We start from the raw sequence: 21,668 nt of genomic DNA on the forward strand, positions 1-21,668 counted from the left end.
TCCAAAATATTTTAGAGATCTGCTATTGCTTCCTTAGTCTAAAAGGAGATGCGAGGATCGACCAAAGGCTCAGCAGGACTAAGAAGCTTATGAGTGTTGCCTTAGTTGGTTTATACCATGTAATAATCTTATGGTGGTGGAGTCACAAGGCATGGACTCTTTAACCTTAGTAAAGATGGCTGCTAGCCATGTGGTTGGTATTTAAAGTATCTGTTTGGGTTTTTTTATTTTGGAGTTTTTTTATTTGATGGGTTTTTGTTGTTGTTGTTGTTGTTGTTGTTGTTAGATCTATTTTTTTTTAAACAAGAGTTGAATCTAAGTTACATATATCGTATATTTTAGACAAGGATTAAATCACATATTAATAAGTTGTAGCAAATTAAGATTAACAATGTATAGATTCTTAACTATTGCCTTTTTAAAATAAGTTTAAAAACACAATTTGTTACAGATTTTATAGATTTTTTAACCTTATCCAATGGACTTACAAATCCTGAGGTAGAGTTTACAGCATCATCTGAGGAGATTTTTTTGAAAGCAGAGCACAGAGAGAGCATAGAGAGAGAGAGAGCGTTGTAAGAGTAGGAAGTTTTCCTGAGAGATGGAAACCTTTGGAAGTATGGAGCAGAGCACGTTTAGATATAATGTTTGGGGATCGTTTGTTCTGATTTGTAAGAACTTGGAAGTCAAGGGTGCCAATTTTTGGTCATTGATCTGTATTGAAGCCAAGCTATTTATAGTCCAAAGAAGAGAAAGAGGCTTGCAAAACAAAATTCTGCTGGGGGAATTTCTATAAGCTCCAAGGAAAAGAAGGAGAGAGAAGGGGAAAGGGACAGGGAGGGAGAGGGGGAGGGGAGAGGGGGAGGGGGATGGGGAGGGGAGAGGGGGAGGGGGAGGGAGAGGGGGAGGGGGAGGGAGAGGGGGAGGGGATGGGGAGGGGAGAGGGGGAGGGGAGGGAGAGGGGGAGGGAGAGGGGGAGGGGGAGGGAGAGCTCACACTTTGTGGGGGCGGGGGTGGGGGGTGGCAGACAGGCTTGGCCTTGGTGTTTGAGGGAGGAGAGGCTCAGGAGGAGGCAGAACAGGCAGCTCCAGTGGGGAAGAGGAAACTTGAGGAGGGAGGGCTGCAAAGCACCGTGGAAGCCGCCAGCTGTGGGACTTCAGGCCCCTCCTAGGGGAAGGAGACAAGGAAAGGTCACGGGAAGCTCCTGGGGGAGGCAGGAGAGAGTGGCTGAGGTGGAGAAAGTGTACTTCTAACGAGTGTACTCACGGAGGGAGGATATCCCCAGGAGGAATGGAAGACTTCTCAGAGAGGCAAATGTTCCAAATCACAGATTTTTGTCCTTGTGATTAGGGCCCCGCGGAGGTGAGAGGAGCGTTTGTTCTGGTGGTAGGCAAAGCAGGCAGCTCCAAGGTGATGCTTATCCAGAAGAGAGGGCGGGGGAGGGAGGGGGGAGAAAGAGGAGAGAGAGCGCACCACATAGGCATAGTAGGGTTCTGAAACTAGGGATATGGAGAGAGGAGAAATGGAATCTAGAATTTGGGGTCAAATTTGATGGCTAGCAGGAGCCAGCAGAAAGAAACATACGTAAGGAAGTCAAATCAGCTCAAAGGCTAAGTTACCAGTCCCAGGTTTTGGCACCAGATAAACTAAATGAGGGCAGTAAAGAAACCAAAATAGCCTCTCCTTGGGTGAAAAGAGAAAAGTTTATTCCAAACTGCCAAGGCTATCTCTCTGGAAAGCTTCTTGGGGGCAAATATTTCCAGGGTTAAGGTAACAGGTGCCCAGGAGGAGACGAACCTGTGAGCTGGGGTGGAGAGCTTTTAAGTGTGTAACCAATTCTTGTGGGTAGCCTAGGACTGAAGGAATCTAGAATCTAGAATCTTAATGGGCTAATAGACAGCACAGATGTATGTCATCAGAAAACCTATTTGCCAGAGAAGGATAATGATTCCTTTGAGCAGGTAGGCACTATTTCTCTAGCCCCTGGGGGAATTCTGGCTTTTGTCTATGCCAGACTTTGGGAAAAGGAATTTCTTGGGACTAGACAAACCTCAGCTTCTCCGTACTATTGGCTGCCTGTAAGTCAAAGATTGCAAGAGATCAGGACTGGAGGCAAAGGCTACTTTTAAAAATTACCTTCATTGGAGGTGCTTGGTCCTGTGGAGGCTTGATGCCCCAGAGAGGGGGATACTACAGGGGTAAGGTGGGAGTGGGTGGGTACGTAGGTGGGGGAGCACCTTTTAAAGGCAAAGGGGAGGGAGTGGGATGGGCGTTCATGAAGGGGCAACCAGGAAGGGGGATAACATTTGAAATGTAAACAAATAAAATGATTATTTAAAAAGTTAAATAGATAAATGAAACTCCCCTCGTTGTCCATGTCTGAGAGCAGAAAGATGGAAACAATGGATCTGCTTCTCCTTTATGACCCTGGAATCCTACTCACACTCACATATTGTGATGCCATCTAACCACGGAAGGGCATCGCAGAGTGGCTTCTCTAACGTGCGGCTTCATGGTGGGGGGAAATTTTTCCCAGCTATAAATGATTCATTTGCCCTTTATAGGTTGATGGGGAAAGCCTGGTCCAGTTTCGGGCTTTCTGAAAAGCTCAGCACACTGTGGCCCTCATAGAATTTCACTGAGAGAAAGGAAGAGGAATTCCATTCACCCCCAGAATCTTAAACTGTGTTCCCAGAACTCTGGTGAGATCATCAAGCCACGAGACCCGATTTGCATTCTTAAGTGGTTTGAATAAAAGGGGCAAATTTTACAAACAGGATGAAAGGAAAACAGTAATTATGCTAAGAAAAAAAATTAAGTATGTCATGTAATGCTGCTGAGATCTGATCCTGTATGATTAGATATAGATTATAATAATCACACTTGAGAATTACTCTTAGAGGGTACTAGGAGCTTAAAATTTACTCTTTGGAAGAGCATATGACATCTCTTAAGGATCTCTAATCCCAGAAACAGATCTCTAATCCCATGTAGGAAACAAAGAGTTAACTAGCTATATTCAGGACACTCCAATTTGAGCCTAAAGTGGCCCCACCTCTAAACTCAAGACACTTGTTAGCTCTCCTCCTGGCTCCTTACCACAAGGCAAGAGGAATCAAGAGTTGCAGATATTTTCCCATTAGAAAGTGTGGGTATAGCCGGGTGTGGTGGTGCATGCCTTTAATTCCAACACTCGGGAGGCAGAGGCAGGTGGATTTCAGAGTTCGAGGCCAGCCTGGTCTACAAAGTGAGTTCCAGGACAGCCAGGGCTACACAGAGAAACCCTGTCTCGAAGAAAGAAAGAAAGAAAGAAAGAAAGAAAGAAAGAAAGAAAGAAAGAAAGAAAGAAAGAAAGAAAGAAAGAAAGAAAGAAAGAAAGAGAGAAGAGGGGAGGGGGGAGAGGGGAGAGAGAGGAGGGGAGGGGAGAGAGGAGAGGGGAGGAAAGGAAAGGAAAGGAAAGGAAAGGAAAGGAAAAAGGAAAAAGGAAAAAGGAAAAAGGAAAAAGGAAAAAGGAAAAAGGAAAAAGGAAAAAGGAAAAAGGAAAAAGGAAAAAGGAAAAAGGAAAAAGGAAAAAGGAAAAAGGAAAAAGGAAAAAGGAAAAAGGAAAAAGGAAAAAGGAAAAAGGAAAAAGGAAAAAGGAAAAAGGAAAAAGGAAAAAGGAAAGGAAAAAGGAAAGGAAAAGGAAAAAAAGGAAAGGAAAGAAGGAAAAGGAAAAGGAAAAGGAAAAGAAGGAAAAGTGTGGGTATCTTGGCTGACTGCAAGGCACTGGGGCTGGCCTGGAGCCACAAGGTGTTCTGAGAACATCTTTACTTGCCCGTTGTTATCTCCTTTTGACATCTCAGGGGGATTCTGCTTCCTCTTGCAATTCCAGGATGCTTAGTGAAGCATCAGAGATCGGTGTTTGACACTGGTTGTGTTCATGAAAGAACTGTTGGAGAGAAGTGAGCTCACTGTAGCTTAATCTCTAGCTTAACTGGCCCTTGAAAGAGCAGATGGCAGAGACAGCGTCCTGCCTTCAGCTGGAGCTGCACAGGAGCTCCACACACAATCTGCCGAGCGAGGTTTTCATTTTCTTCCCGTTGATGAGAGGTGATCACTTATTGACGGATTTGTCTTCCTTTACGGCCATTTTTTTTATCACTCTCTCAAAAGAAAGACCAATGTTTTAGGAAACCTGGCAGTATCAAATTTAACTCCGATGTGCTTGGAAAGATTATAATCATGTTTCTCTTCTGTTTCTAACACGTGATTGTGAATCTCAGGACATATCTCGCTATGATAGTGCCCTTCTTTTACCTTCCTCCCAAAAGCAAAGGTCTCGCTCACACTGAAAGAAAAAATAAGAATATGCTGGGGGCAGCTCTTCCCACACCCGACATATCAGGCCTTCGTGTAACCAGCATGGCTTCAGCTTTGGAGGCGTTTGCCATGTTCCTGGGCCTTCCTTTTAGGAATGGAGTCATTTAGTGGCCTGCAGCTAGCACTCTGATATATCTGGGTCTTTAAATGATTCAAGTGAAGGCTTAGCCACAGATAGCAGGTTGGGGTAGCCTATGTGACCCCACATCTTATCAGCTTCCCAAAGACGCTGTCCAAAGCCTGGAAGAAAATAAGCAGTGAGTGCCTTGGAGAACTGCTGCCTCTGTCAGATGCAGAGGGTCCCCACCCAGGGCTGCTTAGTGGGAGCCTGAGGAGGCCTGACCCAGTCCACTGGCTTCTGCTTCTGCTTCCTAGGCTTGGACACTACGCTTTGTGGTCCTTTGTGGTCCTCTGATCTTCAGAATGCCTGCTTAGGAAATGTGTTCACTCAACAAATACTTGGATTATGTTGTTGATCTTTTAAAATAAATAATTTCATTCCCCCCATTAAAAATGGTTTACTTTCAAACCCGGACCACATCCCTTGTGTGCTGGAGTTCTTTCTGACAAATGGCAGCAGCATTAACGATGATGGAAGTAGTCATGGAACTCTCTGAGATAACGAAGCACAACCTGAAACATCCATACTACACTGTCGTCCGAGAGTGTGTCCTCTTTGCACAGGAGATGAAAGCTAGACAGTTTCGATGTTTGACAACTGACAAGAAAAAGTGTGTCAGGAAATCAAAGGGTCAAGACCCTGCTGCACAGACAGCCCCTCTGATGCTCTGCTGTGCTCAGATCTGATTTTAAAAATACCGCAGAATCCTCTGGCTTCAAAAATAGGAGCTATGGCTCCAAAGTTTTCATTTTGAACTAACTGCAACGATATAAAATCTCTACCAAAGGAGAAAAAAGAAAAATTTCCCAGAGAAAACCCAAGTGGCCCCTCAGGAATATATAGTCTCTACCAACATTGTCAGGTCCCTAAGAGAGGGGACAATAGAGAGTATCTGACACCACTTGCAGCTATCCTTGATGTGACTATGACACTTCTCATTTTAAAAATAAATTTATTGTATAAATCGTTCATAGCAGTTGGGGGGGTCTTGTTGTTTATTTTGTTTAAAGTCAAAAAATGCAAATTCATGAAGAGATTAAAACCTAGAGTCCCACCCAGAAAATCCAATTTTTTCGTCATTTAGTGTCTTCTTTTGCATATTTTTAATGACATCTATATTATAAATATTTTATTAGAATGGCAGAGAGACAGACAGATAGAAGATGTCTTATTTTCTCTCTATCATTTCCTCATTGTAAATGATTGTGTCTCCAGGAACAGTCTCCTCTAGCAATTTGAGCACCATACAGTATTTATTTCATTGTGTGTGTCTTGGCAGAGTCACCAGACCCTGCGGGTTGTGTTCCACTTTCACCATCATAAACATGATCACCAGGAGCATCCTTACTCAATCTGTATACATCCATTATGAGGGTGAACTCCTGCAGGGAGAGTCATTGAGATAAAGATGTGCTTTTGTAAAGCCCACAACCCTTTCTTCTCCGCTGTGGACGGATTCACTCCCCCACAACATTGAAGAATAACCAGATGTCCCACAAACACTGTGACTTACTATACAAAATGGAGATATACATGCAAAGACACTGCATATAGACACACTGTATATAGGCAGTGGGCAAAAGTGCTCTGTGGAATAGCTGATAAAGGAGACTCTTGTGGGGCAGAGCTCCTCATGTTGAAACCTTATTTTTAAGCCAGGCTCCTACCTGCCAGGGGCTAGCAAGCTGTTGCTAGGTAACTGTTGGGCAGAGCCTAGAGGAATTGCTAACAACCCTGGCTTGCCAGCCCTACAGCACTTATATTGGAGTAGAAAGCATCGCCCTTTCTCAAACCATTTCCTCTGCTGTAAGTTCAAACAAACAAACAAAAAACTTCAGAATGTTGATTCTTGGATTTTTCTCTTTCTAAAGCAATACAGCCAGGGATTTGCAGATGCAGGGCCTTGAAATAATAGAAAAATTATGGGAAAGGGAAATCTACATCCTTGTATTTCATCCTCTCCATATGTGGAGCTAAACATCCCTCACGGATATTTTCCTACATCTGTATGTCAGTCTTTCTTTCTCAATTACATGGTGTGGAGTTCCAAGAACAAGGATGAGCTACTGTTGTGCGTGAGTGTAAAGCATCCCCCACAGGCGCATGTGTTTGAACACTTGGTTCCCATCTACTGACGACATTTTCTGAGATTGTGGGACCTTTAAGGCATGGAGCTGTGGAGGCAGGGGTTATGGCCCAGCACAGCTCCAGCCTGAGCTGTTTGCTGATCCACCACAATATGAGAAACCCCCCTCAACCTCCAACCACCACATAACAGGAATCACTCTCCCTCCAAGAACTCCAGCACACCTTCCTCAGCACAAGGAACTCCACCTTACGGATATGTGAGACAAGATAAATCTGGTCTCTGACATTCATCCTGGAACAGTGATGGGAAGTGAGTATGCACCTGTCTCTTTCTTTGAATCTTTAGGGTGTTGGCAGGACTCGGCACTTTGGAGCTAGGGAACACTGCGGTGACGGTTAGAGACCAGAAGTGCAGGTTGGGAGATGCTCACCCTGCTTCTAGACTGGTCCACCTAGGAAAATGGCCCGACCTTGTCTGTTAACAAAAGCCCAGACGAAATGCCCCAGTTGTCTTTAGTTTGTATCTTTGTCCAAGCAGCTTTCTCTTCGAGTGAGCCTGAAGTGTGTAGGGACACTTGGGAGGACAGAGAGTGTGTCGGTGCCATCCTAAAGCTGCCAAAATGCTAGACTCTTCCACAGACTTTTAGGCCAAAACAAGTCTCCGAGCTCCTTTCCCCATGTTTCTAGGTCGAGCAGGGGTAAGGCCAGCACAGAGACACAGCTCTGGTGTCCTGTGCAGCACAGGGAGGGTCACAGCTCTGGTGTCCTGTGCAGGCAGTCAGGGTCACAGCTCTGGTGTCCTGTGCAGGCAGTCAGGGTCACAGCTCTGGTGTCCTGTGCAGGCAGTCAGGGTCACAGCTCTGGTGTCCTGTGCAGACAGTCAGGGTGTACTAAACAAGTGTGCACGTGGGGGCTTGTCTTTGAACAATTAGAATAGCAATTTCACCTATTGCTTAACACCTGTTAGAAGAAATCACTTTTCAGAGAAATCTTTAGTAGTAGAATTGTGAAGATCCTGTCCCTAGCTTCCTGTAACACTGGGAGCCCTAGAGTTCTCTAGTCAACAAGCTCGTGACCTTGGTGGTGTCTGTTTTGTTGCAATAGACTTATTTGATTTTCTGAAGCTAGGTGGATTTTAATTCTGGACTTCGTGCTTCCACAGCCAGCTGCCACATTCTCAAATCTGTAAGATTATGTTAAGGGCACAACTTTCTTAGGACGCCTTTGCTCTAGGGGAATGAGACAAGCCGTTCGTGTGCTTTAGAAAGAATTGAAATCTCTGAGCAGAAGGAAGGTTTTGGTGTACCTGACAGATTGAATGAAAATGGCCCCATAGGCGCATAGGGAGTGGCATGATTAGGAGGTGTGGCCTTGGAGGAGGTGTGGCTTGGAGAAGGTGTGGCCTTGGAGGAGGTGTGGCCTTGCTGGAGGAAGTTACTGGGGTTGGGCTTTGGGATTTCAAATGCTCAAGCCAGGCCTACTGTCAATCTCTCTTCCTGCTGCCTGCTGATAGAGTACTCTCAGCCACCTCTCCTGTACCATGTCTGCCTGTTTGCCACCATGACAGCAAGGGGCTGAACCTCTGAACCTGTAAGCCAGTCCCAATTAAATGCTTCCCTTTATAAGAGTTGTTGTGGTCATGGTGTCTCTTCACAGCATAGAAACCCTAATGAAGAGATGGTACAATGCCACCGCCTCACCCGGGTCTTAAACCAGAAGTTTTACACAACAGGGTCTTAGCATATCATGAGGCAAAGAACCCTGGAAGGCAGAGACTGGCATCCCTTCTCAGAAGCTTTCCAAACCACTGCAGGTGACTGCTGTAGCATGTTTGTTTCTAGTCGTGGTCTTCTCTCCTCAGACTAAGTAACGGTCCTCTCAGAATCCATGTCAGGCTATGCCCAGCTCAAGTTTCCTTTCTCACTATTCTGTGGCTGCCATTGGTCTTCTCCCCTTCCCCTGGGGTGTCTCAGAACACAGACTGACCAGGGCTTGGAATCTCATTTAAGGTAAAATGGAAAGCCCTGCTTCCAAGGGCAGAAGTGTCACACAAGCTGCCTTACTTTGTGCTGTCTGCCTTACTGGCGAGTTCTTTTTTCTTAATAATGCCCCAGTTGCAGACGAGCTCAGTGTGTAGATTAGACATCCAGACCCTCGACATTGTCTCTGTACAGATGCTGAAAACCGTGAAAGCCTAAGTGGCCCAAGCTGTCTCAAAGGCCTGTTGTTTACAAAATCTTGAAGGGCCCAGGAAGCCCAAAGATTCCTTATTGTTCTCTGCCAAGTGAAAATCCAGGTTTCAGCTTAACCACTGCAGCCTGAATTCTGACCTGAGCTGCAGGGAGTGGTGGGAACTGACACCAACTGAGGAGCCATACCACTTGCAGTACAGATGCAGCTACGAATCGCCCACAATTGCTTCCCTGCCAATTTTATTGTTGAAATTATAAAATTACCAGTAATTGGGGAAATCTGAGATTTATCTTAAATATTAGTAGCTTAAGGGAATTGTTAATGATTTTTCTCATTAACTCAGAGATGCAAATAATTTTCCTTTTAAAACATGCTTAAAGCAAAGAAGGCAGCTTATTCATTAAATTCTGGAGGAATGGCTCTCCGAGGAAGGAACCTGCACCTCTCTCTGATGCTGCTTATTAGAGAAGCATGGCCTTCTGTGGTACGTGTGTTCCTTGTTACTGGGACCTTTCCCTCCTGCCTTCCAACCTGTTCTTGGTTCAATGTCAACCTGTGCCCTGGGAGTCTATCTGCATGTCTAATCTGTGTTTTTTTACTACTGGTTATGTGCATCTAGTTGGGAGTCACACCCATGCCTGGAGCAGTTCACTGACACAGTAAGGCTTTAGAGAAGCAGTCACTCTCCGGTGCCTTTCCTAAAACAGCCCACAGAGCTGGCGGTGGGAGCCTTCTGAGTGCTCAGGGCACTGGGGTATTTATCGGTGGATATTTTGGCACTGGAAGGGTGCTAAGTGGTTTGTTCAGTTGATAGAACCTGGTTCTGGCTGTAGATAGCCACCCTTCTTATGTGTACACAGAACTCACATTTGCTAAAGTAGCTGTCGCTGACACTATTCATTGTGTCTCCTCCCACAAGAGTATACACTCTCTGACGACTAAGTCCAGCTTACTTTCCATTATAGTACCCGGCACATAATAGGTGCTCAATAAGCATTCCTCCGTAAATGGTTACAAATGGATGGCCCCTCATCCATGACAAAGGGAGGACGCAATAGCAAGGGGATCCGATGTTGTTCAAAAGTTCAGGAAAACGTATCTGTTTGTCATGTGCTAAGACTAATTCAGTCACTCTGGAAGTATAGATCTTTAATGTTTAACTAACCATCCCCCTATGGAAATTTCCAGTTTATCTGCTCCAAAAGGTAGGTAATGCAGCAGAAACCAGATAGTGTGAGCTAGAGCAGGCAAGGCTGGCCTGTGGCCCTGCCTTAGAGAGAAAGGTGTGAGGGTCCCGATCCAAATAGCATGGAGACAGCTGAGTAGCCATCTAGCATCCCAAAGGCTATCAACAAGCAGAAAGGTCCTGGTCCCTGGCCCTGTCTTCCATAGCACAGAAGTACCACGTGAACCAGTCAATGGAATCATAGCAGGACCATACACCCAGTGAGCTAATAGAACTGGAGAGAAAGTCTAAAGCCCCAGCCCAGGAAACTAAGGTTCAGGTCAATGATAGATTTATGTGGTGACAACATATAGTTGTTAAGGGACTGAGGTCATTAAGGTGTCTATTCAACAAATCAAAGTGTACTTGGCCTCCAGGTTCTCCTAGCATCCCTCGGTCCCTACCTGTTACAGGTATGACTGGCAACACCCTGCCCCTACCCTGAGCTTTCCAGTGCTGGGCCCGGGCTGCCCTTTCCCCAGAGGCTCTTTCCTATATAATCCAGACATTTTGGTTGCCCTTTCTCTATGCCCTTCTCTGCACATATTCTCTCTCTCTCTCTCTCTCTCTCTCTCTCTCTCTCTCTCTCTCTCTCTCTCTCTCTCTCTCTCTCTCTCTCTCTCTCTCTCTCTCTCTTTGTCTGGTCCCTCTAACCCCCCTCCCTGTCTGCATGGCAACTTTACTGTCCTCATCCCCAGAGTCTGGTGAAACTGCCCTGACTTGGGGTTCAGATAGCCCTTGTTCTTTTCTAGCCAAATGGCCTTGAACAGCTCAGCACTTTAGCCACAAAATGGGAATGATACATCCCTAGCATTTTGTTTCAGTGCTGAAATGAGATCACACAAAGGCTTTAGGATAGCAGTTGGCAAACAATGAGTACTTAATAAATGTTTGGGTTGTATATTTTCTTTTCTTGAGTTTATGCAGAAAAAAGAAAGCTGAGTGTGTAAAGGACACAAAAACTGTGGGGAGCGTGGGGAGCCTGGCTGGCGGCACATCCTTCCTTGAGGAAGGCCTGGCCTCACCTCTGCCTTCCTTAACATTTGAGCCGCTCAGCTCCACAGTATCAGGAGAAACTCTAATCCTGTAACCACAGGAGCAGGCCTCCTCTTTTTTTTTTTTTAAGACTTGAGCTAATTGAAAGCAGATCCTATCCCTGTGGCAGCTTCCAGCCTCTCTGGAGGCATGGGACGGTCACTGTGGAACTTTCTGTGTTGTGATGGAACAGGTGCTCTGTGGCATCCTTGGAAAAGACAGAAATTAGATGCAATAAAGGCAGAGTGCACCCTGGTGCAGCCCCTCTGCTCCTCCAAGGAGGCCCCGAGTCTTTTCATGACCATTAATTATTCACATTTTCTCTTCCTTTCCTCAAATACTTGGTTTCCTGCTCAGTGCTACAGAGATTCGCATGTAACCCTAGTGCCCACAACTGTTTTAGAGCTGTGTTCAGGGTCACTCTCAGAGAACATCAGCAAACACCCATATGTTCCCCAGGGCTGGGCTGGGGCTGAACCTCAGCCTCTCCTGGGTCCGGGTTCATACAACCTAAAAGCAAGGCCTTGTCTTCTACCTGCTTGATCTTGGCTGCGATGCTTTTCAGCCCAGCTCTCTCTCCCAGGCCAGGCAGCCTGCCCTTTGCAGAGCTGCAAACACTCCACCATCCAGGCAGGCTTCAGCCTTTGTTCCTGCTCTCTGGGAAACCTTTATGCATGCTGCAGCAGGAGATGGCATAAGGCTGAGGGCCCTGACAACTCCAGGACTCTTTGGGAAATTTAGCTCCCACTCCCTGTCTTCCTCACACCCAGACTCTCCTGTCTACCTGTGGGCTTCCTTGAAATTTCTGTTCTGTTTTTATCTCCTGGGTATACTACCTGTGGCTCTGGCCTGTGGTGCCCTCCAGTCACTTTAAGGTGACTTAAGTGTCAGTCAAGAGGGCTTCTGGCATGCTTGTCCTCAGAAGGAATCTGGAGCCAGAGGAAAGAAATGCAAATAAGTATCTGAGACACAAAGCTGGTGGCTTGGAATGGGTCACGGAGAGGAGGAGGAGAAGATGGTGTCAGTGTGTCCAGACATGTGCTGAGCATACTGCTAGGATATAGGTATAGCAGAGAGAGGGGTTTCAGATGCTCACAGGTCTCTGTGCCAGCTCTGCCTCTGCCTCTCTGCCTCTCTGCCTCTCTGCCTCTCTGCCTCTCTGCCTCTCTGCCTCTCTGCCTCTCTGCCTCTCTGCCTCTCTGCCTCTCTGCCTCTCTGCCTCTCTGCCTCTCTGCCTCTACCTCTGCCTCTACCTCTCTGCCTCTACCTCTCTGCCTCTCTGCCTCTCTGCCTCTCTGCCTCTCTGCCTCTCTGCCTCTCTGCCTCTCTGCCTCTCTGCCTCTCTGCCTCTCTGCCTCTCTGCCTCTCTGCCTCTCTGCCTCTCTGCCTCTCTGCCTCTCTGCCTCTCTGCCTCTCTGCCTCTCTGCCTCTACCTCTGCCACTCTTGGCAGGGAACTGGCTCTCATGTCTTGATTTCCTTTTTAAAATTCAGGCCACGATCTCAGCCACTTCAAGGGGTGAACTGGGACTAAATGAGCTTGTGTACTCAAATCTTTACAAACGAACTCCCCTCCCGTTCATTTGCTCACTCCTGGCCTCTGGCTATGTGTGCACTCTGTGAGGGGTCTGGATCTTAAAGGAGCCACCTCATTTCTCTGACAAGGTCTTTACCCAGCATTCCTTCTGCTTCATCTACTCCTGTTTTCCTGACAGAAGCCATCTGTAATGCCTTAACCAAACTTCATCATTGTCTTGTCCAAATCCAAGTCCTATTGCATTTGGGTTGAAAATCGACTGGTGTTTAGCCAAGTTCTGCGCCTCTGGAGTTAGGAGTTCAAGGCATCCTGGAGAGGGAAGCTACATTTCAGTAGCTGTGCGGCCTTCTTTTGGAGAGTTGCAGCTGGGGAGGGGACTGCTTCCACTTCAGCCGCACTGCTGCTGGGGTGATGCCAATGTATAAGGAAATGTAAGGAAGCCAGGCAGGCAGAAAGGGTGAGCCCCCAAATGGCCAGAATAACCCTGGGACTGCTCTCTAAGCCAATCATGATGGAGTTTCAGAACTCAAATCTGGATGGAAAGCCACACATCAGATAACCATACAAGTGCAAGACATTATCTAAAGTTCCACACAAATCAGTCTCCCCACCCCTGCCCCATCCCTCTCATATTTGCTAAAGGTAAGAACTGCCACCACGCCTGACAAGCTGAGTTTGACTCCTGGGACCCATATGGTAGAAGGAGAGAACCGGCTCCAGCCTGTCTTCCTCTGGACTTCACCTCCCACACAAATAAATTTTATTTTGGTCCCATGTTTATATTTTCTATAGATAGCCCAAATGTCTTGTTAACCCACATCCCAAGATGCATGTTGGGTGTACAAGTTTATATCTGCATTCCCCACCTAAATCATGAGAGTCTCACCTGTGGCTATGGTGATGTAAAAAGCCGCAGTCTGTGGTGACACGGGCTGTATACTACATAACTAAAAGAGCACTGTTCATTCGGAGTCTTCCTAAACAGACTCCCTAGCAATTTATACATATCGCCTGCGTATACATTGTGAGTGAATGGGACGGCTCACAGTGAGCCCAATTGTTCTCCAGTCGGATAACAGGGTTGAGATGAGAAGTCCAGGCAAGTTTTGACCTGACATCAGTAAGACCCACCTTCAACTGGCATATGTATAAAGGGGCTCAGAAACCCACTGAGGCTTCTGAGTTGAGAGGCATGATTTTCCTCATTTAGAAGAAACCGTGCAACCTGTTGGACCACCGATGTTTTCCTAACACTGTCCAACATAGAAAGCAACAGCCCCCACCCCACCCCCACCCCTTTCCTCTTTAAAACTTGAAATCGATTCTCTTCCCGCCACAGCAATATATAATGTTACTGTTTCTCTTAGTGGAATAATTATCCCTTCATATACTCATCCACGCATCCACCCACTCACCCATCCATCCATGAATCCACTTCCCACCCATTCATCCACTCATGCACCCAATTATCCACATTGTCATCCATCCATCCATCCACTCAACTATTGGCCCACCTATTCACCCATCTGCTCACCCACCCATTTGCCCATCCATCCATCATCCATCTACTCACCCGCCCATCTGTCCATCCATTCATTCATTCCCGTGTGCTCCCAGGTGAGCTTTCTGTGGAGGAGGCACAGGACCCTTTCCTGGTGAGCATCCACATCATCGCAGACCCAGGGGAGTCACAGCCACTGCAGGAGGCCATCGACAAGGTTTTGGCGTGGGTTCACCCTGATCTCCCACTGTTCCGAGTGTCTGAGCGGCGCACAATCAGGCGAAGGCGGAAGTCTCCCAAGGGTGCACAGCCGGCGCTGGCAGTGGTGCTGTTCCTACAGGAGGAGTACGGAGAGGAGCAGATCCTACAGGTACACAGGGTGCTACAGCAGCCGCCCTGGCGTCACCACCACACAGAGCGAGTGCATGGCCGCTTCATACCCTACCTGCCTTGCAGTCAGGACTTCTTCACTCTGGCTCACGGGACCCCACTGTGGGCAATCAGGCCGGTGCACTACGGCAAGGAAATCGTGCGCTTCACCATCTACTGTCGCCATAACAGCTACACTGACAGCCTCCGCTTCTATGAGCTGATCTTGCGCCGGAGCCCCAGCCAGCGGAAAGCAGACTTCTGCATCTTCCCCATTTTCTCCAATCTGGATGTGGACATCCAGTTCTCCCTGAAAAGACTACCCTGCGACCAGAAGCCAGTGCCCACCGACTCCTCCGTGCTGGAGTTCCGAGTGAAGGACATCGGGCAACTGGTACCGCTCCTTCCCAACCCCTGCAGCCCCATCAGCGAGGGGCGCTGGCAGACTGAAGACCACGATGGCAACAAGATCCTTCTGCAGGTACAGAGGTCGTCTGACATCTGTCTGTCTGTTTGTCTGTGAGTTTGTTGTGCTGGAAAGTCGTCGTAGACGTCACACAGCTGAGTTAGGGCAAAGAATAGCAGGATGGCCTTGTCCATCCTAGACAAGTAAGGTATCCCACACTCCGATCCAGAGCAGAGGTGTAAAGATTTCTCTGCCTCTGGGTCTTTTAGCATCCTTGAAGTGTCGCGGGACTCCATAGACACATAAGCAGTTCTTCCAGGTTGTCGCCCTAGGTTGAGCACTCCTAACATCCAGGGTTCTCTTGGGGTGGAAGCACACAGACTTCTCACCTGGGGAACTTGCTGATAAAGAGCCCTTAATTTGATATTCCGAACACCAGGGAGGCTTCCCAAATGTATTCTCCACTTTTACAAGAGAAGCCCAGGGGTTTGAAAATTGTGTCAAGTCTATAGACAGATTATGGATTTCTTTCCACTGCCCCCCCCTTCTGCTTTCCACACTTGCTGCCACCGAAAGTTGTTACAATCAGTGATCTATTAGGTGACCCTAGGGTCACCGCTGTTTATAGGACCTCCTTGATTTTCAGACTTCCTTTTGAAAAATGTAGCTCTGTTACTAAATAAACTAAACAATAACCTTTGCTCTCTAATCTTTGAAATATGAGAAAAACAATTCTGCATGCGAACACTGACAAATTTGTGTGCAAAGTATAAGAGTCACACCAGTAAACGTTAAGGACGTTCAGAGGGTTATATTTTGTACTGAAGGGCCCAGGTAGAGGTGATGACTGTCATGAATTATCTTGATTTTTCTAGTAGCACAAAGGAAAGAACAGTGTACAAGACATGGCCTGGGCCCTCATAGGAAACTCTGAAAGGATATCAAAGGTGATCCACACATTTTGGTGACTATAAAGTCGATATGGGTGCGGGCTTCTGAAGATGAGGAATTGTTGAAAGAGAAAGAAAAAAGATTCTCATCTTGGGACTAGGGAACATAGACCTTCTCTCTAAGCCAGTTTAGTAGCAGCACGTTAAATTCCGCAGGCAGGGGCAACAGACAATGCTCTGTGCAGCTCATCTACAGAGAATAGCCTCCCACGCTAGCGAGAGCCACACACCTGTCCATCTCTCTAAGCTACTTTCCAGAGTAAAAAAATATATATTTCAGTATTTAACAAAATTAAGATATTCGAGTCACAAAGGGAAAGGGCACTGAGGAAGATCCTTTTGATTTTATGCATAGTTCTCTTTCTTCTTTTTCGTTCTTCTTCTTCTTCTTTTGTTGTTGTTGGGTTGTTTGTTTGTTTGTTACCAAGTATTCCTACCTTAGTTACTTTTCTCATTGCTGGGAGAGACAGCAAGTTGAGGGAGGAAGAACTTATTTGGGTCACCGTGGGAGAGTACACACAGACCATTGTGTCAGGAAGGGCTTGGCCCCAGGAAGCTGGAAGCTCTGGCCAGAGGCTGAGGCTGCCCACTCAGCAGATAGGGAAGAGAAATGGCTGCACTCAGGTGGCTCGCTCCTGCTTCTCTTTTTTTATTTAGCACGGGACCCCAGCACAGACAAATGGCGCCATCCACACTCAGAGTGGGTCTTCCCTCCTCAGTTCAACCTCTCTGAAAAGATTCTCACAGATACCTCCGCAGCCCTGAGCAGGCATTTCCTAATGCAATCAAGTTGACAGTCAAAACTAGCCATTACAGTTCCCTAAAACTCCTTTCAAACATACTTTCTAAGATAAAGTTTTTGATCGGTGGATATAGTTGTACGCTGTGGAAAACCTTGATTGCATAGTTCTCCAGCTGCCTTGTTCAGAATGAGATCGCATCTAGCGTCTCCCCTCCTTTACCTTGTCCCGACTCTGAATTAGAGCCTCCTCCTCCTCTGCAGCTCTTCCAGAGGAGAGGGAGTATTTGCTTTTTGTTTTTATTTATAAACAACTCAGCCCTTCCCTGAGCTCTGAATTGCTCAAGAAGGGAAGGTGTCTAGTAAAACAAGGTTCAGAATGGCTATGCTATCTTCTTTTTTTGTATACTCATAACTATATACCACATTTTTAAAAAAGATGACTGATTATATATTTAAGTATATATATATATATATATATATATATATATATATATTACTTAACAAGGAGAGTAATAGCAACTGGATACAGAAGAATTTGAAGTAAAGAGTAATGTTGACATGGGTACAAGCCTTTGCTGCTCTTCCGAAGGACCTGTTTGGTTCGTAGCATTCACGTTGGGTGGTTCACAACCACTTGTAAGTCCAGCTCCTGTGAATCTGACAACCAATCTCTCAGGGGACCCCCACACTTGTGCACTGACCCATGACAGACACAGGCATAAACATAAATAAAAATGCATCTTTCTAAGATGTAAAAGGCAACACACCCTGACATAGAGAGTTGCTACCTGTCAAAACGAGCTTTGAGGCAGAGTCCTGAGAGGGTCTTCCCCGAGAAACAGAGTCACTGCTTTAGTCACTTACATTCAGCCTGGACACTGACGAGATGCTCAATCCCAGAGTTCTAATCCAGCCACAAGGCCGACAGCTACCACTAACCTTCATGGTATTCCTCGTATTACACGTGGCTAAGGTTAGCCAGATTCAGACAATCCATAGGGTGCCTTCTCCTTGTCGCACACTGTGACCTCTGAATGCAGCCAGACAGAAGTCCCTGCTTTAGTGAGATTAACTTCTGCAGGGGAGTCAGATAACAAAAAAGAAACGCAATAAAAAATTATTGAGTATGTTAGGAGGTACAGGATTGGGGAGATCCCACCAAGCTTCTAGAACTTCCACTGTGAGTTTGATTCTATTCATAAAAGCAGTATTTATTAATCTGACAGCGTCTGGGAGTTTTCAGTTCGCTCTAGCCAAACAAGAACTGTCTTTGTATATGCTAAGACATACACAGAAAAAAAAAAAAAAAAACCTGGAAACGTGGATAAACCTCCATTGGGACAAAATGATCATATTCATTTTTCAAATTTTTCTTTTCTGCCTTTGTATAGTATATATTGTACAAAATATAGTCTTTTGAAAATTCCAAGATGCAGGCCCTTTTTGTCTGAACCTGGTGTATTTCTCAGCTGAAATCTTTGCTGTGAGAATTATGAGTGAGAGTTATATCTGTAGCTGTTTCGACTGCTACGATGGAGGATAACTTCCTGCAAAAGCAAAGGAAATGCCTGGAACTGCACGGTCAGGCTGCACCTTAGTCACCATCTGGCACCGCCTGTTTCCTGTGACTTTCTACAGCACTAGGTTACATGGGTTTCTCGTTCTATAAACTCCATGTAAGTAAGATGGTTTTCAGTGGGCCTCTTCCCTGAATGGGTGGCATTCATGTAAATGAAATATATAATTTAGCTGTTTATGAGAAACTGCTTCTCCTGAAGTATTTAAGTGGGGGCGGAGGACAAGGGTGAAGCTTCCCCTTCTCCAACAGGTGCTGTTCCGTTCTATAGTTTGCCAAGATGTCCCCTCCCCAGAAGGCCTTGGCTGAAAAATCCCTCTACCCCATGCGCAGCTATAGCTGATGTTGGACTGACCCAGTCCGGCCTCTTTAACTGGAGCTGATGTACCGTGTTGGGCAGAGGGCTGACCCAGTCCAGCCTCCTTAACCGGATCTAATGCACCGTGTTGGACTGATCCAGTGTGGCATCCCTGGCTGTGGCTGGTGTATTCAGGTTGTCTGTGCACCTGGCATCATGTAGACAATAGGATCTAGAATCTGGAAGCAAAAGTTACTCTCCTTTCTGGTGACTGAAAACCCCACATGCAAAACTTGGGATCAGATAGCAGCTGTATTTTCCACCAGGGAGGGAAAACTGTCCCACTTTGAGTGGGACAGGACAGGCTCTTGCCCGCAGAGAGGAGACTAGAGAAGTGTAAGACAAGGTCTTATATAGCCCGGTGGTCCCACACACCCAGAAACTTGTCTGTAAGCTCACAGCTGTAGGTATCTCCTCAGAGTAGTGGCTACTTTTGTCTAGGCTGCCACCAAATTCCTAACAAGGAGAAACTTGTCAGGGAAAAAAGACTTTCTTCTCATAGTTCAAGGGGCTACAGCCCACCATGGTAGGTGACAAAAGCGGGAAGCGGCGGATAGCAGCGGGTGACATTTCCTCTGTGCTCAGGAAGCAGAGAATGAACAGGAAGGGGGTGCAGCTATCAAACCTCAAAACCTTCCCCCAGTGACCCCCTCTCTCCAAAGAAGCTTCACTCCCTACATGTTTGGTTGTCAGGGGGACCAAGTGTTCAAGCACAGGAGCCCAGGACATTTCCCAATCGAAACCCAGTGCTCTGGACAACTGGGATTTAACCTAAGGTAAAAGCATCCTCCCTTCTTCATGGTGCATGCGGGTTTTGTTCTTGATACCCAAAATTCAGCACTGATCTCCATATTTGTCAAGAACTAGCTATAAGAAAGGAGGGATGGCTGGGATTACAAATATGCACAGGCTCGGCCTGGACACTACATGCCAGTTAAAAGGCAGTCTCTATGGAAACGATAACAGTGTATTATATTACCCTATAATGTGGTCTCCTCATGAGGAAAGTCTTACAAAGTGTTTGGCTCCACCGCAGGCACGTTAAGAAATGATTGTGAGTATAGGCTTCCGACCAGTTGGTCATCTAATATAGCCAGGAAGGCTCTCAGGCTACACATCAGTAAAAGCGAATACTTCTGTTGGCCTGGCCCTCCTTGGCCATATATGCCGACTGCCCATGACCTTATAAAGTTTAAAGACATTAGAGGACAACCCTTCAAAATCAAGTGTGGTTTTTACATTATTTAAAATTTTTATTTACTTTTTTTGTGTGTGTTTTGGCATTTACCTGCATGTATGTCTATGCACCCCCATGTGTGAGTACCCAAGGATACCAGGGAAGGGCACCAGCTCTCCCTGGTAGAATTACAGCCAACTGTGGATGCTGGGACTTGAACCTGGGTCCTGGAAAAGCACTCAGTGCTCTAAGCTACTGAGCTATATCTCTACCCCCATGAAGTGTTCTGTCTGCCTCTTCAAAAAATATTTGTGTAGATGAGTACTCTATTTGCACGTATGCCTGCATGACAGAAGACATCAGATCCTATTATATATGACTGTAAGCCACCACGTGGTTGTTCAGAATTGAACTCAGGACATCTGGAAGAGCAGCCACCTCAGAATCCGGCCACCCCTCCTAGCTTGATGTAGGTTATTCTGCCCTAATTAGACATGGCCTTGTGGTTTAGGGGACCAGCTAGAATATTGAGGGTAGGGAGAGGAAACTCTACCACGTCCATGGGAAAGCTCTAGTCCATGCTGGGTAAAGACTTTCTAGTACAACTGCTTATGAAGGTCCCTCATCCTTCTTCAATAATCCCTCACCCATGTTCTAGAAGTAAGCCCATTGCCTTTGTTGGTTCCCCAGGGTGAAACCAAGCTCTTGCTTGTCACCTGGGCTTCATGAGGCGAATATAGACAATACCTAGTTTCCTCCACTCCCCAGAGAAAGAAAAATAAAGTTCACATCAGATACTAAATTTGTTAATGTCACTGTGCCTCGTGCTATTGAAGAAAAAAAAAACAGTAAGTAAATGATTTTAGTAAAGATGGGTTTGTATATGTAGCAAACACAGAGGTCTGAGTAAGTTATTTAAAGTTTGTAAAGAAATGAGAATTGGATATGATGTATGATATTGAAAATTCTAAGGTCAAAGTCCAATACACTGATGTCAAACCAGTGGAGTTATTGACTGGTTCTTATTAAATAAAAACATATGCTTAGTCAAATGTAGTTGGCAATGTTTTGTTTCCCCCAAGCTTTCTTGCACAGAAGTTACAGTACCAGATTGGAATAAATAATCTTCTTTGTGTTCCATCCCCATGGCTGGAGGCTATGCTGATGTGTCAGAGTAATTAAAAAAGGAAGGAGTCGGTGAGGTCCCAGAGGACTACAGGATGTCTCAAATGTTCTATGTCTGTGGCAAGGCACACATTCTCTTGTTCAGGAAGGCCACGGAGACCCCATCTGGTGACTCTAACCAGTGTCAAGTCTACAAGAAGCAGACCAACCCGGGAAAATTTCCCCCAGTGCTTCTGTGGTGGTTTGAATATGCTTGGCCCAGGGAGTGGCACTATTTGGAGGTGTGGCCTTGTTAGAGTAGGTGTGGTCTTCTTGGAGGAAGTGTGACACTGTGGGCATGGACTTTAAGACACTCGTCCTAACTACCTGGAAGCCAGTCTTCTCCTAGCTGCTTTTGGAACTAGAGGTAGAACTCTCAGCTCCTCCAGCCCCATGTCTTCCTGGATGCTGCCATGTTCCTACCTTGATGATAATGGACTGAACCTCTGAACCTGTAAGCCAGCCCCTATTATATATTGTCATTTATAGGAGTTGCCTTGGTCATGGTGTCTGTTCACAGCAGTAAAACCCTAGCTAAGACAGTTTCCAAGTGAAACCATGATCAAGCAAGGCCGTTACCTTAAATTCAAATGAAAGGAACAACTAGCAAAAGGGAGTCTGGAGGAGCCAGAGGTCAGTCCCAAATCCAAGTGACTCCTAAGGACCAGATCCTCAACTGGCCTTAGCATTAAAAAAAAAAGAAGAAGAAGAAGAAGTGGCTAGCCAGGAGTGGTGGTGAATGCCTTTAATCCCAACACTCAGGGGCAGAGGCAGGTAGATCGTGTTAAGTTCAAGACCAATATGATCTACATAGAGAGTTCCAGGACAGCAGGGGGACATAGGACTTGTCTCACAAAACAAACAGAACA

The 21,668-nt window shown here is 46.2% G+C and overlaps 1 protein-coding gene across 2 annotated transcripts in view; it reads left to right on the forward strand.

Moving 5' to 3' along the window:
• The window catches only part of Fam124a (family with sequence similarity 124 member A), a 53,095-nt gene that overhangs the window by 17,179 nt on the left and 14,248 nt on the right, over positions 1-21,668 (forward strand). The window contains exon 3 of one of the 2 annotated variants that reach the window (XM_021182258.2): positions 14,174-14,907. The exons of the other annotated variant lie outside the window; for it this stretch is intronic. Within the exon in view, the coding sequence (XP_021037917.1) occupies positions 14,174-14,907 (734 nt within the window). The remainder of the gene's footprint in view (positions 1-14,173; positions 14,908-21,668) is intronic. 2 annotated transcript variants of the gene reach the window in all.

Source organism: Mus caroli, unplaced genomic scaffold (genome assembly GCF_978045245.1).
Source record: "Mus caroli unplaced genomic scaffold, Mus_caroli_1 scaffold_12, whole genome shotgun sequence".
NCBI classification, from domain to species: Eukaryota; Metazoa; Chordata; class Mammalia; order Rodentia; family Muridae; genus Mus; species Mus caroli.